At 34.7% G+C, this 14,043-nt stretch overlaps 1 protein-coding gene across 1 annotated transcript in view; it reads left to right on the top strand.

The window, feature by feature from the left end:
- Positions 1-14,043, top strand: part of LOC102262253 (dystrophin) — a gene marked incomplete at its 3' end in the record, with an annotated part of 203,403 nt that overhangs the window by 138,575 nt on the left and 50,785 nt on the right. Inside the window, exon 8 of the mRNA XM_005884513.1 lies at positions 1,018-1,149. Within this exon, the coding sequence (XP_005884575.1) occupies positions 1,018-1,149 (132 nt within the window). The remainder of the gene's footprint in view (positions 1-1,017; positions 1,150-14,043) is intronic.

The following is a 14,043-nucleotide window of genomic DNA, read 5'->3' as shown; positions in this document are numbered from 1 at the left end:
TTATGTATACTTACATATATTTAGAGAGAGGGTGGATAAAAGGAGGGAGAGATTGACTATAACCATTAAAATTTTATCTAATATCATGAACTGTAGTATTGTTTTCAAAGAACATTGTTCAAATACTTTACTATGCTAGGTACCATATTATAGGAATATGGAATATAGAATATATTTTATTTTCATTGTGTAAAATGCAATAAAAGATAGGCTCATATACACATTAAATTTTCTATCAACTAGAGCAAAGAATTAGAGCAAGAATGAAAACAAGTACTCTATTGAATAATATTTCTTATTTTTAGTGGCAATCCGCTGATGCATCAACAAATTTTGATTATTCAAAGTAACATTTTGCTAAGATAAACGAGTTTAAATATTTTAAGTAAAAATTAAATGGAGACAACATATGAGAAAAATTCTTATTGTTTCATTGTACAGTATCCTGTGGGATTCTTGTATTACATGGCTTGTTCTGACTGCCAGCAGTGGGTATTTGGGGTGTTTCCTTGAACTTTTGTTTTGACACAAACAATGATGACAAAGCTGTTAGCTAAATTTCTGCAGAAGGTGTGGAAAGCGCTCAGGCCTAATTTTCTCACTCTACTGAGCTAGTTCTATATTTAGCTTATGAAAGCTTCAGTCCTTTCCAGGGTATTGACCTGATGAATTCTGGTTTTGCTTACCTTGGGTTCAGAGAAAATTGCTTTTGCATGCTTGTTTTTTACCAGATTGAAGAGCACCATCCAGTATTTGTGCTGGAGTTGTATCAGTATGGAATCCTTATGGTTAAATCTCACCTCCACATCTCTCCTGATTACCTGCCCTCCAACATGACATTGAGCACTATAGTCCTTAGAGTGTACCAGTTTCTAATAGCACTTTGTATGTGTTTAATTTACATCTCACTGTTTCCATTTAATACTAGTTTTTCTAGTGTCTTGGAAAGCAGTCCTTTCAGCATTACTTATAATGTCTCCTCCTCTCTGTCCCCCTCCCCCTAACTCCTTTCTGCAGATCACAGTCAGTCTAGCACAGGGCTATGAACGAACTCCTTCCTCTCCTAAGCCTCGGTTCAAGAGCTATGCCTACACTCAGGCTGCTTATATGGCCACCTCTGACCCCACACGGAGCCCATTTCCTTCACAGGTCTGTGAATTTTTGCTCTATGTTCTACAAACAAAAGAATTTTTTCATTCAAGAAAATCTAACATGGCTTTTGTTTGTTTGAATTTAGCAGTGCTTTCTCCTCTCCATCAAGAGCTGTTTCATTGTTCCCTGTTTTATTAGTTACTCTCCCATGATGCTGTTCTGTTATTGCGACTTCTCTTGGGGTTTTTATTTTCACTTTATTGTTTTATTTATTATTTTTCTTTAAATTTTCAATTACATTTGGCATACAATATTATATTAGTTTCAGGTGTACAACATAGTGATTATACTTACACCTTATGAAGTACTGTAGGTTTAACATATGTTGATTCTTCCTGAATGGGGATTCTCATAGTAGTGATTTGTACATTTGTTATGTAATTACTATGCAGTTCTCTTTTACAAAGGTTACTGATGGTTATAAACAATAATTAAGCTCATTAAAGGCTTATACATATAACTTGTCAAAGAATTGGGGAAATGGATAAAATTTACTAGGTACATTATTTTGGGAGATTTTCTAGTTATATATGTTAAGGAAATATATACTCTAGATGCCTTTATTATATTTTCATTCTATCAAATATTTTTATATTCTATTTAAAAAACCATAACTGCAACCTTCTTCATATGATCTCTTTTAAGTTGGCTAGTTTAAACTTGTATATAATAGGCTCTGTAGTATTTATACAAAAAAAAATCACACTGTAAGCAGATCAGAGTCTATATACTATTTAATACTTTCCACAGAAAGAATTTTCTCAGTGCAGTTTTACACCATTGCAATATTGTAGGAAACCTAAACATACAAGAAATTATAGCCTTGTATATGTAAGAGTGTGGGAATGAAATGTGCTGGAATTGCTAGAATTTCTTTTTAAAAGAAAACATTATTTTGCTGAGTAGAGCAATTTGAAAAGTTCTCGAGGAAGTGACTTTTATAAAAACTACACTATGAATGGGCATTTAGAAATTAAAGACCTTCTCCTTTTGGCAAGAATGTATACATTTTTAGAGACTCATTGATTTTCTTTAAGATAGTGTTTGAATAAATCAGTGATTTATTTGGTGTAGTTAATTGATGCATGAAGCTGAAATTTCTTAACACTGGAAGATTCCCCCTGGAAAACATATTTCAGGGCTTAGGTATGCCCTTTATCTTTGGCTATTTTTCTTGCAAAGCTAAACAAAGGAGATTGGGTGAGAAGAGTTGTATGACTCAGCCTTATCTTCTATTAAATTCCCATCCACATTTTCACAAAGCTAATTGTATGCAATTGGACAAGAAACTTAATCTGCTTTCTAATTATCAGTAAATAAAAATAATTCTACCACACATTACTCTTTGCAATTTGCGATGTGTACACATTATGTGAACTAATAATATCCTTATAATCTATATAGAGGTGCTACTTTATACTTATTTTTAGTTCTTGTATATCCTCCCTTTCCTTTCTTTTCCTTCCTTTCCTCCCACCTTTCTTACTCCCCCTGACTCTCTAGGCTCTTTTATCACCACCCTCCCATTGAAAACTCCAAGACTTAAAGAATATTATGCACATCCTAAAATAAAGGAGCATAAGCCAAGACAAAGAAATAAGCCTCCCCCCCCTAATTATTACTTATTGAGTTGCCTTTTCCAGAAGGTTTTCTCCAATGCCTATTCTGGCAGCACATTTTTACCTCATTACCATCTCATAAAGGTACTGCTCAGGTATGACTCGTTAATAAAGTAATTATAAATGAACTTAATTTTTCTAGACTCGACTTTTTCACTTTACCTTTGTCTAAATATTACAAAATATCTAATATATTCTAACATATGCAAAAAATTCATTTACCTATTTTTTAAAACATAAGCTATTGAAATGAACCTAATGTTATCTTTTAGAAAAGAAAAAGAATGATTACATTGAATGGGGAATTATATATTCTGCCTGTTTCTAAAGGTAGCACATCAGAAGATAATGTTATACATAGTTAGGTTTGATAAATTTATGTCTTAGTTATTTACTAAGAAAAATAAAGAATTATTTAGAGGGCTTGAGCCTATACTGCCCCCTACACTTTGTATCTGATCCATTTCAAAATAACTTAAGGTTATTCAATTCATTCAGGTATTTACTTGGTGGTTTACAAGGAAGGGTGAAGTTTTCATAATGGGGAAGATAGCCATGCAGGTGACTGTCTCCTATGGAAAACATAAAATTCCTTAATTATCTTAAAAGTTCCCAATATCTTGGAAACATCAATTACCTTCATTTGACCCAAAGTTTGAAAATCTGACTTATACTCATTGAAGTTTATGTGAAGCTGTTAAGTTGAAACAATCTGACCTACCTTGGAATCCCTGCCCATAAATGAGTTTTTCTCCCAGAAGAGATACTATCTGGTATGAACCCCTAATTTGCCCTCATTGTATCACTTAACTGCCATCTATTCTTAGATGGAGGATATCGTTTTTATAGTTATACCTGATTTGTATTTTTATGACTTGATCATGGTTTCATTCTACTCCTAAACTTACATCAAAAATCCCCAATCTCTTTTTTCACCTTCAATTTACCTGTCTTTCCTGGAACCTCACCCTGTCCAAAACTCCTGCGGCAGGCACTCACACCCATGTGTATGCTGCCCCTCTCCAAACGCACCATTTCACTTTATCTTGTTAATATGCTATTATGTGACTTTCTTTCACTTACCGCCTTCTGTAGTCCATGATTCATTCATTCATTCATTTATTTTTTAAATAATTATATTTACTCACTAAATCAAATATCTTCTTTTCATTCCTCAGGCTTTCTGCCATAATTGAAACTCTGTTCCCATAGCCTCTAGACTCATCAGGTTCTTCTTCATACCTTACTGTTCTCTATCTTTCATATCTAGTCCTTTCTCCTCTTCCAACTCTCTTAGCACTGGAGTCTCATGGAAGAACCCTTGACCCTCTTATTTATACTCACTCTCTCTTATCAATATAATTTAATCTCCTGGCTTCAAGCTATATGCAGATGACCATTATATCTATGTTTTTATCACTTCCAATGACTTGATTTACAGCCGCATTTCCAACTCATTTTCAACTCTTTGATATGTATGTATACCTTGATATGCACTGATTTCTCAAGCCTAGGATGTCCTGAAGTGAGCTTTGTTTCATTGCTCATAAACCCATTTCTTGTCATTTTTTCTCTATGTCAATGAGAATATTATTCAGCAGTCATTGAGACTTAAAAATGTGACATGCTCTTTTGTCTCTATATTGATCTGATTTTTGATAATGAGACATGTAAAGCCAATTCTTTCTTTACATTTCTCCATTAAGTTATGTCCCCTCAATATTCATACATGCCCTCTGATTCAGGCCCTCAATACATGTTTTCTAGATACAGAAATAGCTTTGCAATCAATATCACTATCTTTAGTTTAGCCTCCTGTGAATCTGATTACATTTTATTATTATCAGCTTTAATAATATCAATCACAAAACTTTCTTCACTTACTTTTGTCTTTATAACAAAAATCTCCTAAATCTCATCAGGAAGCTCCATGACCTATTAACAATTTATATTTTCACGTTTATTTCAAACTAGCCTATCTCATGTTTTCTTTACTCCATTCAAATTCATTTGCTTGCTCTCCTCCATAAGGGCCAAGCAGTTTCTTGTCTTAGCTTTTATGGTGTTCTCAGCCTAGAGTGACTTTTGTCTCCTTTTCAAAATGGCCAATTTAATCCAAATTTCAAAGCCTAACCAGTAAGTGGCAGAACCTGGATTCAAGTTCAGATTTATCTAACTCCAAACTCATAGTCCTTATATTAACACTGAATTTTCTCTACTATGATTCTTATATGTAGGATTACTCACATATGGAGTAGTATTCATTTTTGTAATCACTTCACACTTATTTATTAATCACTTACTATGTGCCAGGTAATATTATAGAACCAAGTGGCATATCAGTGAACAGATATACAAAATAATTCCTGCCCTAATGGAGGGTGTATGCTCATAGAAGAGTTATAATATATAAATAAGTAAAATAACATTTCAATTAATATGTAAGTAATATGCCTTAAGTAAAGTAAAATTTAGTGGTAACTACTAAAAAGAAAAGAAGATGAAAATGGAATGCATGGTATGTGGCAGAGAGAAGTTAAAATTTGAGTTTGGGTTGTCAGAGAAGGACTCACTAAGAAGGTAAATTTTGAGTAAAGACTGGAGAGATGTGTGGGCATGTAAGGGAAGAGAAACCCATTAGAAAGAACACATATAGTGCAAAATCACAGAGTTTTGGGGGATACTTGGACTATTCAAGGAAAGTTATAGAGGAGGAACACAGTGTTAGGACATGGTATCTCAGCTGTAATAGTGGACCAGATGACATAGTGTCCTGAAAGGAATGGTGATGACTTAGGTTTTTGGTTTTTGTTTCTATCAGTGAGGTGGAAAGCAATTGGAAGAATGACATAAGCATATATTTTTCTTTTTATAATTTAAAATTTTGTTTACATTTTATTTGTTTTAGAGAGAGAGGAAGAGATAGAAACATTGATGAGAGAAAGAGAGAGAAACATCAATCAGCTGTCTCCTGCATACCTGCTACTGGGGATTGAGCCCACAATCTGGGAATGTGCCCTGACTGGGAATCTAACCAGTGACTCTTGGTTCATGGGTCGATGCTTAACCACTGAGAACACTGGCTGGACAAACTCCTATTTTTTCAACATGGCTGCTGTGTGGCAAATAAATTAAAGGGACAAGGGTGGAAGCAAGGAGACTAGTTAGACTTCTGTTGCAATAATCCAGGCAAGATATCCTTTGGATAGCTACCTAGAAGTAGGATTGCTGGATCGTATGGTAGTTCTATTTTTTTAATTTTTGATGAACCTCCAAAATGTTTTCCAATGAGCATGATGCAGAGTAGTTGAATTCTGGATATGCTTTGCACAACCCACAGGATTTGCTAATGCAATCTGGAACATGTGTTTGCTATATTCTTTGAAAACATTTGCTTGTGTTTTAAAAAGCCAAAGAGGATAGATAAAACTTCGAGGAGGCATTAAGCATAAATCATAAGTAAACTAGTAGACAGTGAAATAGGCATGAACCCCATGAGTTAAATTTAGCTGATGATGAAGCAAATAGTCTTGTGAGACATAGGCAGAGGTTAAAATGTATGTTAAAGTATAGAGAGTAACTTAACCTATTACACATATTAAAAGTAGATGGGATAAATAATGGAATACACATGAATGTTACTTATGAATGGAAAGTTATGAAAACACCAAATCATAACATATGATCATATCACCTCTGGGCTGACAGCTACATTATTCCTGAATTACCCACCCTATAATGATACCGTGGTTTCATTATGGTCTCCTAAGTGCTTTACATTTAAAAATGCCAATAAATCTCATAGCTATTTAGTAGGCTAACTGATGAGCTACAGCTATAGGTCAGGAAACTCAGAGTTTCAAATGTTACAAATCGTTCCAGTAGAGTAAATGTACATGGTAGCCTTGGGCATCTTCTGCCTATTGGACCCCTTGCTCAAATATCACCTCTTGTTCTGTCCACATTATCAGCAGTGAAGGCTGATACAGCAAAGCATATGAACATTGTATAATACAATATTTAAATAGTGTGTTCCTTCTGTTTGACCTTATCCCAGTTGTGTTACCTTCACATCTGTTTCACATTGCATCTTTCCATATACTTTAAATTTATTTATTTTTTAAATTAAACATATTGGCAGGACATTGGTTAATAATAACATTACATAAGTTTCAGGTGCACATCTTTATACTGTGACATCTGTATACTCTATTGTGTGCCACCCACCCAAAGGCTAGTCTCCTTCCATCACCATATATTTAACCCCCTTTATCCTCTTTGATGCCCCCCACTTTCTCCTCTGGTAACCACCATTCTGATGTCTGTATCTATGAGTTTGTTTTTTGTTTTGTTTGTTCCTTTTTGTTTTATATCCCATACATGAGTGAAATAATACAATAGATGATGGGATTTGAACATATTCATTTGATTGGTGAGCCTTTGTGTCTCATGGTCTCTGGGATGGCATACTGATAGCAGAATTGAGGTCATTATTCATCAAGGTCATACTCCACATTCACATTACATAGTATATATGAATTAGGAAAGAATTGGAGGTACCAAGGATTGCTATAAGGTTTTGGCTGAAGAAATTTGAAGAATGGAGTTTCCAGTGATTAAGATAGGATAGACTGTAGGAGGGATAGGTTTGGGAGTAAGTTAGGAGCTCAGTTTTGAACATATTAATGCTGAGATGATTATGAGACTTTAATATACATAAACCTAGAGTTGTAAGTTTAAAGTTAAAGATAAGTAATTTGGAAGTCATCAGCAACATAGATGGTATTTAAACTCATTGACCTGGATGAGACCATTTAGGAAAAAAAGTACAGATAGATAAGCGTTCCCAGGACTCAGAGATGAGAAGCAATCAGCAAAAGGGATAAAAAGGGTGACCAGAAAGAGGAGAGGAAAAAGGAGGAGGGTGTAGTACCCTATTTTGGAAGCTGGTAGAAGAAAGTGTTTCAGGGAGAGGAGAGTGTTTAACAGCATTACATGTTTCTGATTAGTTCAAGTAACATTGGGATGGAAAACTAACCAGTGAAATGCCATTGGGATAGGGTCCTGGGAAATCCTGATATATATAACAGTTATTACAGTAGAATTATTAACAACAATACTAATAACTCTCAAACCTATACCATTTTGGCCTATAAGTTAATATGCTTACTCTAGCTAATATTTACTCTGATTAGAACAATGTCAGTGGAGTGTGTGTATTTTGGTGGGTGTCGATGATTGGAATGGGTTCGTGAAAGAATGAATGAACCTACACTGAATAGCTTGTGTCCACATGGACAAAAGTGTATTTCTCTTGGATTAACCTATCCTGCTACTGATAATGAATGTCTAAATCAGTTTCCTCTTCCTGCTGTAACAAATAGCTAAAATTTTAGTGCCTTAAAACAACACACATTATTATCTTACTGTTCAGAAGTTCAACATGGGTCTCACTGGGCTAAAATCAAAGTGTCAGCAGGACTTCCTTCCTTCTGGAGACTCTAAAGAAGATTACATTCCCTTGTTTCTTTCCAGCTTTTTAAATGCTTCCCATGTTCTTTGTCCCATGCCCCCATTCATTTTCAAAGATAATAAGTGCAACTTGAGTCTTCTCATATCACTCTGACCTAATCTTCTGCCTCCCCTTTTCACTTTAGAGGACTCATGATTACATTGGGACCACCTACATAATCTAGGAAAGTCTACCTATTTTAAGGTGAGCTGATTAGCAAAATTCATTCCATTTGCAACCTTAATTCTTCAATGCCACGTAATGTGACATTCACAGGTGTCAGGGACTAGGACATATGCATCTTTGGGGGGCTGTTTTTCTGCCTACCACTGCCTAATACTTTGGGATGCAGATTCAGGGAAGATATCCATTACTTGCAAGCTAACAATAAGACTGGTATCACGTGGCTTTTTACAGGTACACCCCCCCAACTATCAATTTGTCCCCTTCCTCCTTTGTTAACTGCATGTGAGCCTCTTCCTTCATCCAGAGGCATTGTGAAACCAGCCTTTTCCTGGAAACTGTAGCAGAAAAAGAAGTAAGAAAGCAAACATCTACATACCTTTATTTCTGCCTATAAGGCCTTATTGATCTTTCTGTTCCTTGCACAGCTTGGGGCAAAGATCCCACATTCATTTAATAAATATTTTGAGCCCCCCAAAATATCCTCTACTTTTCAACAGCTCAGAAAGTAAAGGAATCAGGCTATGGAAAGTTAGCCATACTTTTCTTATATCTGATAATTTTATAATAATAAAAGAGATTTATAACCCTAGAAATCTTGTTAGAAAAAAAGAGGCACCTCTCTTCTTTAACATTTGTAGTTTTTAAATGCATCTCATTTGATCAGTTCAATAAATCTGTGGAATCATTTTATTATACCCATATTTTAAGTGCGTGTGTGTAAAATTTTAAATATTTGCAGTTTTTCTTGCTGTGTGAGAGAGAGTAAGCATCTTTACATGTGTGTAAGAACTGGGAGGATTTCTTTTTCAAGGAAATTTTCATGTTTCACAATTTTTATCAATAAGAATAGCATATTATCAATTTTCAGGAATTATATATACATTAAATACATTAGCCATTTTTTATGACATGGAATATAAACAAAATCATGGTTTGTTACTTTTTTTTAATTTGCAGTATTTTTCTCCATTTAAAATATTATCTTATGTTGTTGGGAATTATTTAATATTTTACTTTATCGATTTTTCATTGGTGGGTAAGGAAAGTTATAATTATAAAGTGCTCTGCTATTGAAAGGGTGCCTTTAAAAGATTCTTCCATGGTTTCTTCTAGTTATGTTTGTAAACTGTGAACTTACTAAAACTGTGCAAGTTGCAAAGTTTCAAACACTTTTAATCTTTACCCAGAAGCTACAAAGTTGTTGAAACCATCTATATTGATTGATGCATGTTTATTATAATCTAAATGTATGCCTCTTTTAAGGGTGAGGACACATTTCCTGGCATATTTTCCCTTCCATTTTATTTGATAGAATCATGTCACATCTTCTTACCTAAACCAATAAGGGGAAACCAAGACTCGCTTAAACCAATCAAAAGCCATCCCGGGTGATCAGGCAGGCAGGTGAGCAGTTAGGGATGATCAGACAGGCAGGCAAGTGGTTAGGGGTGATCAGACAGGCAGGCAGAGGGGTTAGAGGTGATCAGGCAGGCAGGCAGAGTGGTTAGAGATGATCAGGCAGGCAGGTGAGTAGTTAGGGGCGATCAGGCAGGCAAGCAGGCCAGCAATTAGGAGCCTGCAGTCCTGGCATTCAGACATCCCCTGAGGGGTCCTGGATTGCGAGAGGGTGCAGGCTGGGCTGAGGGACCCCTCCTCCCCATGCATAAATTTCGTGCACTGGGCCTCTAGTCTATAATAATAAAAGTATAGCCCTAACCGGTTTGGCTCAGTGGATAGAGCTTCGGCCTGCAGACTGAAGGGTCCCGGGTTCGATTCCGGTCAAGGGCATGTACGTTGGTTGCGGGCACATCCCCAGTAGGAGGTGTGCAGGAGGCAGCTGATCGATATTTCTCTCTCATCAATGTTTCTAACTCTCTATCCTCCCTTCCTCTCTGTAAAAAATCAATAATATATATATATTTTTAAAAAGTATAATATGCTAATTAGACCGGACAACCTTCCAGGCGAAGCTGCGGGGGCCGAGCCCCTTGTACAAATTTCATGCATTCGGCCTCTAGTCTATTATGATTCTGGGAGCTAACTGGGACAGGATTTCTCATGCAGTTGCAATAAGACTATAGCAGAAGTTGGAGTCATCCTGAAGGCTTCTTCATTCACATGTCTGGTGGCTAATTTTGGAACTTCAGTCAGGGCAGTTGTCTAGAACACTTACATGTGGCCTCTCCATGTAATTTGTACTCAAAATGCTGCCTGGGTTCCAAGAGCAAGTGATACAGAGAGTACCAAGCAGAAACTACATTGCCTTTTGTGGCTTAGTCTTGAAAGTCACATAGTGTAATTTGCTTCCTGGTCACAGTTTCATTCATATTCTAGGGGAGAGAACATCTACCCAACTCTTGATAGAGAAATGTCATTGTTACATTGTAATAAGAGTACCTAGAATCTGAGATCTTGTTGTATTCATCTTGAAAAATACAGTCTGCCACAATTTATAAGATTCTTATGAGGGTTAGTGATCAGTTGAACAAAGGCTAGTATGGTGCCTAATGGGTGTTCGGTAATGAGTACTGTACTTACTGGTGACTTGTTTTAAGTAAGCTTTTACACATCTTTAAATACCCAGGTTACTGATTAACTAAGAAGTTTGAGAATGTCTTTGCCCATAAGTATTGTAGAGTAAGTTCTGGAAGGTGATCAATTGCATTCCAACACACATGACATTTCAAATTCACTTGGGAAGAATTTATATATGCTATTTAATATGGAAAAATATTAAGTAGATGGAGTACCCTCAATCCTCTTCATTTTATTGTTGAAGAAACTGTAGTCCAGAGATATTGCATAATTATACTAAAGTTACAGAGTAGAAATACTAGCTCTAGGATCTGATATCCTGAATTTTTATAAATGTGATTTCTAACCTAGGGTTGTAAATATTTTAAGCAAATTCATTATATTTTCCCATTTTCTGTAGAATAACCTCTAGTTTCTACATTCATCAGTAATTTGCTTCCAGTTTTTCTTCAATTTTATTGTTTATTACAATGTGTTTGTTCTCAGAAGTATAATAATTATTCCTTCATTAAAGTTATTAATCCCACTTTTTTCATGAAACTTACTTAAAGTGTGGTAGCATCAAAATTAAAATGGATAATAACCTTGATTGCTAACTTATTTTACATAAATATATTTCTTAAAATGTATAATTAGCAGTTACCCATGTATAATTATCCCTGTTACAGAATTCCGTCAGAACATAGCTTTACATCTTAGTTTGTGGTCTTTGCCAAAGAATAATATTAGTGCAACAATGGAATAATGCTAAAACTTATTCAATGAAACTTCTTATTAAACTTGCATAACAACATAGGTAAATGTGTGGTAAATATATGTAATCAGGTCTCAGATCTACTGGCAAATGTTTTACTTTAACTAAAACATTACTCCCTTGATCTTATAAAGAAAAAAGATAAAATTGTTTTGAAGGGATATCATATTTAGGAATAATTAATTTAGAGTTATTGTGAAAGCAACATGCCATTTGTATTTTGGGTGATGGTGAACTTATGATAAGAATGCAGACATCAATTTTTTTAAACTAGAGAATTGTTATAAATTAAACCCTTGGGGGAAAACTATCTTTGAAAGAATTAATGGTAGTTGAAAGTATTGTTATGTGATTCCTTATTTCCAGATCATCTGCCTGTTGTTTCAGTTACAAAAAGTCATGTTCCTCTTTTACCTATATCAAATCCCGATTTGGAAGATAAGCATTTTAAATAATTATTTCTATTTGTTCAGTTACTCATGGTGTAATGATGCCCATGATGAGAGCTATATATAACAATAGGATTACTTCACAATAAAATTTACTTACAGTGAACATTTATGAAAATGTTTATTAGGTTTCTCTGGGATCTCTGGTTAATTTAAAATCTTAGTACATTTCATCTTCATTATAGCATGTCCCAAGGAAATTTATGGCTGAAAGATTAGCATTATAAAAGGAGGACTTTAATTAGAAATTTCTATATTGTGGGTCAGATTGCTAAATCCAGGGACAATTACCTGCTTCCTGAGATATGTAGTTCTCTTTCTGAAACATTAAAATTTACTTTATAATACCTCAAAAAGTCATTTTCAAGTGGAATTTTAGATCATTAATGGAATTAGAAATAAGATGTTCCCATGGATTCTTCTCCTTCTATTTCATCATTTAAATTTCATGTGAGCCAGGCAATTAAAGCCTTTTACCTATTTGGTACCTCAAATAGTTCAGGAACAAGTATGCTAGAAGCACTGCAGTATTACCATTAATTTACTAATTGCTCATTGCCCACTTGATCCTAGAAGCCAGGAATGAATGTGAAAGTATTTATTAAGCTCTTAAAAAATTGTACTATTTTTATTGCTTCATAGCCTATGATTATAGTAATTATTTATTATGTGAAGGTATTTAGTAAGGCAGTTCTAGTTGTTTCATGTACTGGTTAAAATTTATACATGAACCATCTATAATAATAAAAGTATAATATGCTAATTAGACCGGACAGCCAAACGACCTTCTGGACGACCTTCTGGACAAAGCCAGGGCTGTGAGGGCCGAGGCAGCCACCAAGGCTGTGAGGGCCAAGTCTCTTGCATGAATTTTGTGTATCAGGCCCCTAGTCATAACTAAAGTTAAAAGTCAAATAATAAACTAGGAAATTATTTGTAACATTCATAACAAAATTTTAGTAGCCCTTATATATAAGTAACTCAGTAAATGAATAAGAGAAAGCAAAACATTCCAGTAAGAAAATTAAGAACATGAGATAGAAAATTACAAAAGAAAAAAGTCAATATATCAGTAAGTATACAAAAAGACATTCTAGTTAATATAGATATACTTAGTACAATATTATGAAACATTTGAATTTCATGCTATAGAGGTATAATTATTACCATGTTGTAAAGATAGCCCTGCTATATGGTTAGTTAAAAGAGAAATTTACAAATAGTATATGAAATATAATATATATACATAAATAAATATATATGTATATGCATGTTTATGCACATACAACTTCACACATATAGTAGTAATGAATGATATACAATATAAAGCAATGAAGTCAATTTTACCTACCACATCAGCAGATTGGAAGGGTGATAATACCCACAGTTTTCTAGACTATAAGGAAACAGAAAATATCATGAATTATGAAAGGGCTTATGATAGAATAAATTGATGTTTTCTTTCTAGAGCGGAAGGGTGATAATACCCACAGTTTTCTAGACTATAAGGAAACAGAAAATATCATGAATTATGAAAGGGCTTATGATAGAATAAATTGATGTTTTCTTTCTAGAGCATAATCTATACTAATAAAAGAGAACATGGTAATTTAGCGTACGACCGCTACCCTTTTCATTGGCTAATCAGTGAGCATATGCAAATTAACTGTCAGCCAAGATGGCGGCCAGCAGCCAGGCACTGAAGCGAACAGGGAGGCTTGCTTGCTGCGGACTCCAACGTTCCCCGCCTCAGTTGCCGGGCTCTCAACTGCAACTCTAAGAAACTGTGTACTATGTTGCAAATAAGAAGCTAAACAAAACACCAGAAACCGGCTT

The sequence above is a fragment of the Myotis brandtii genome, unplaced genomic scaffold (genome assembly GCF_000412655.1).
Source record: "Myotis brandtii unplaced genomic scaffold, ASM41265v1 scaffold835, whole genome shotgun sequence".
NCBI classification, from domain to species: domain Eukaryota; kingdom Metazoa; phylum Chordata; class Mammalia; order Chiroptera; family Vespertilionidae; genus Myotis; species Myotis brandtii.
This window is presented reverse-complemented; position numbering and strand designations above follow the sequence as displayed.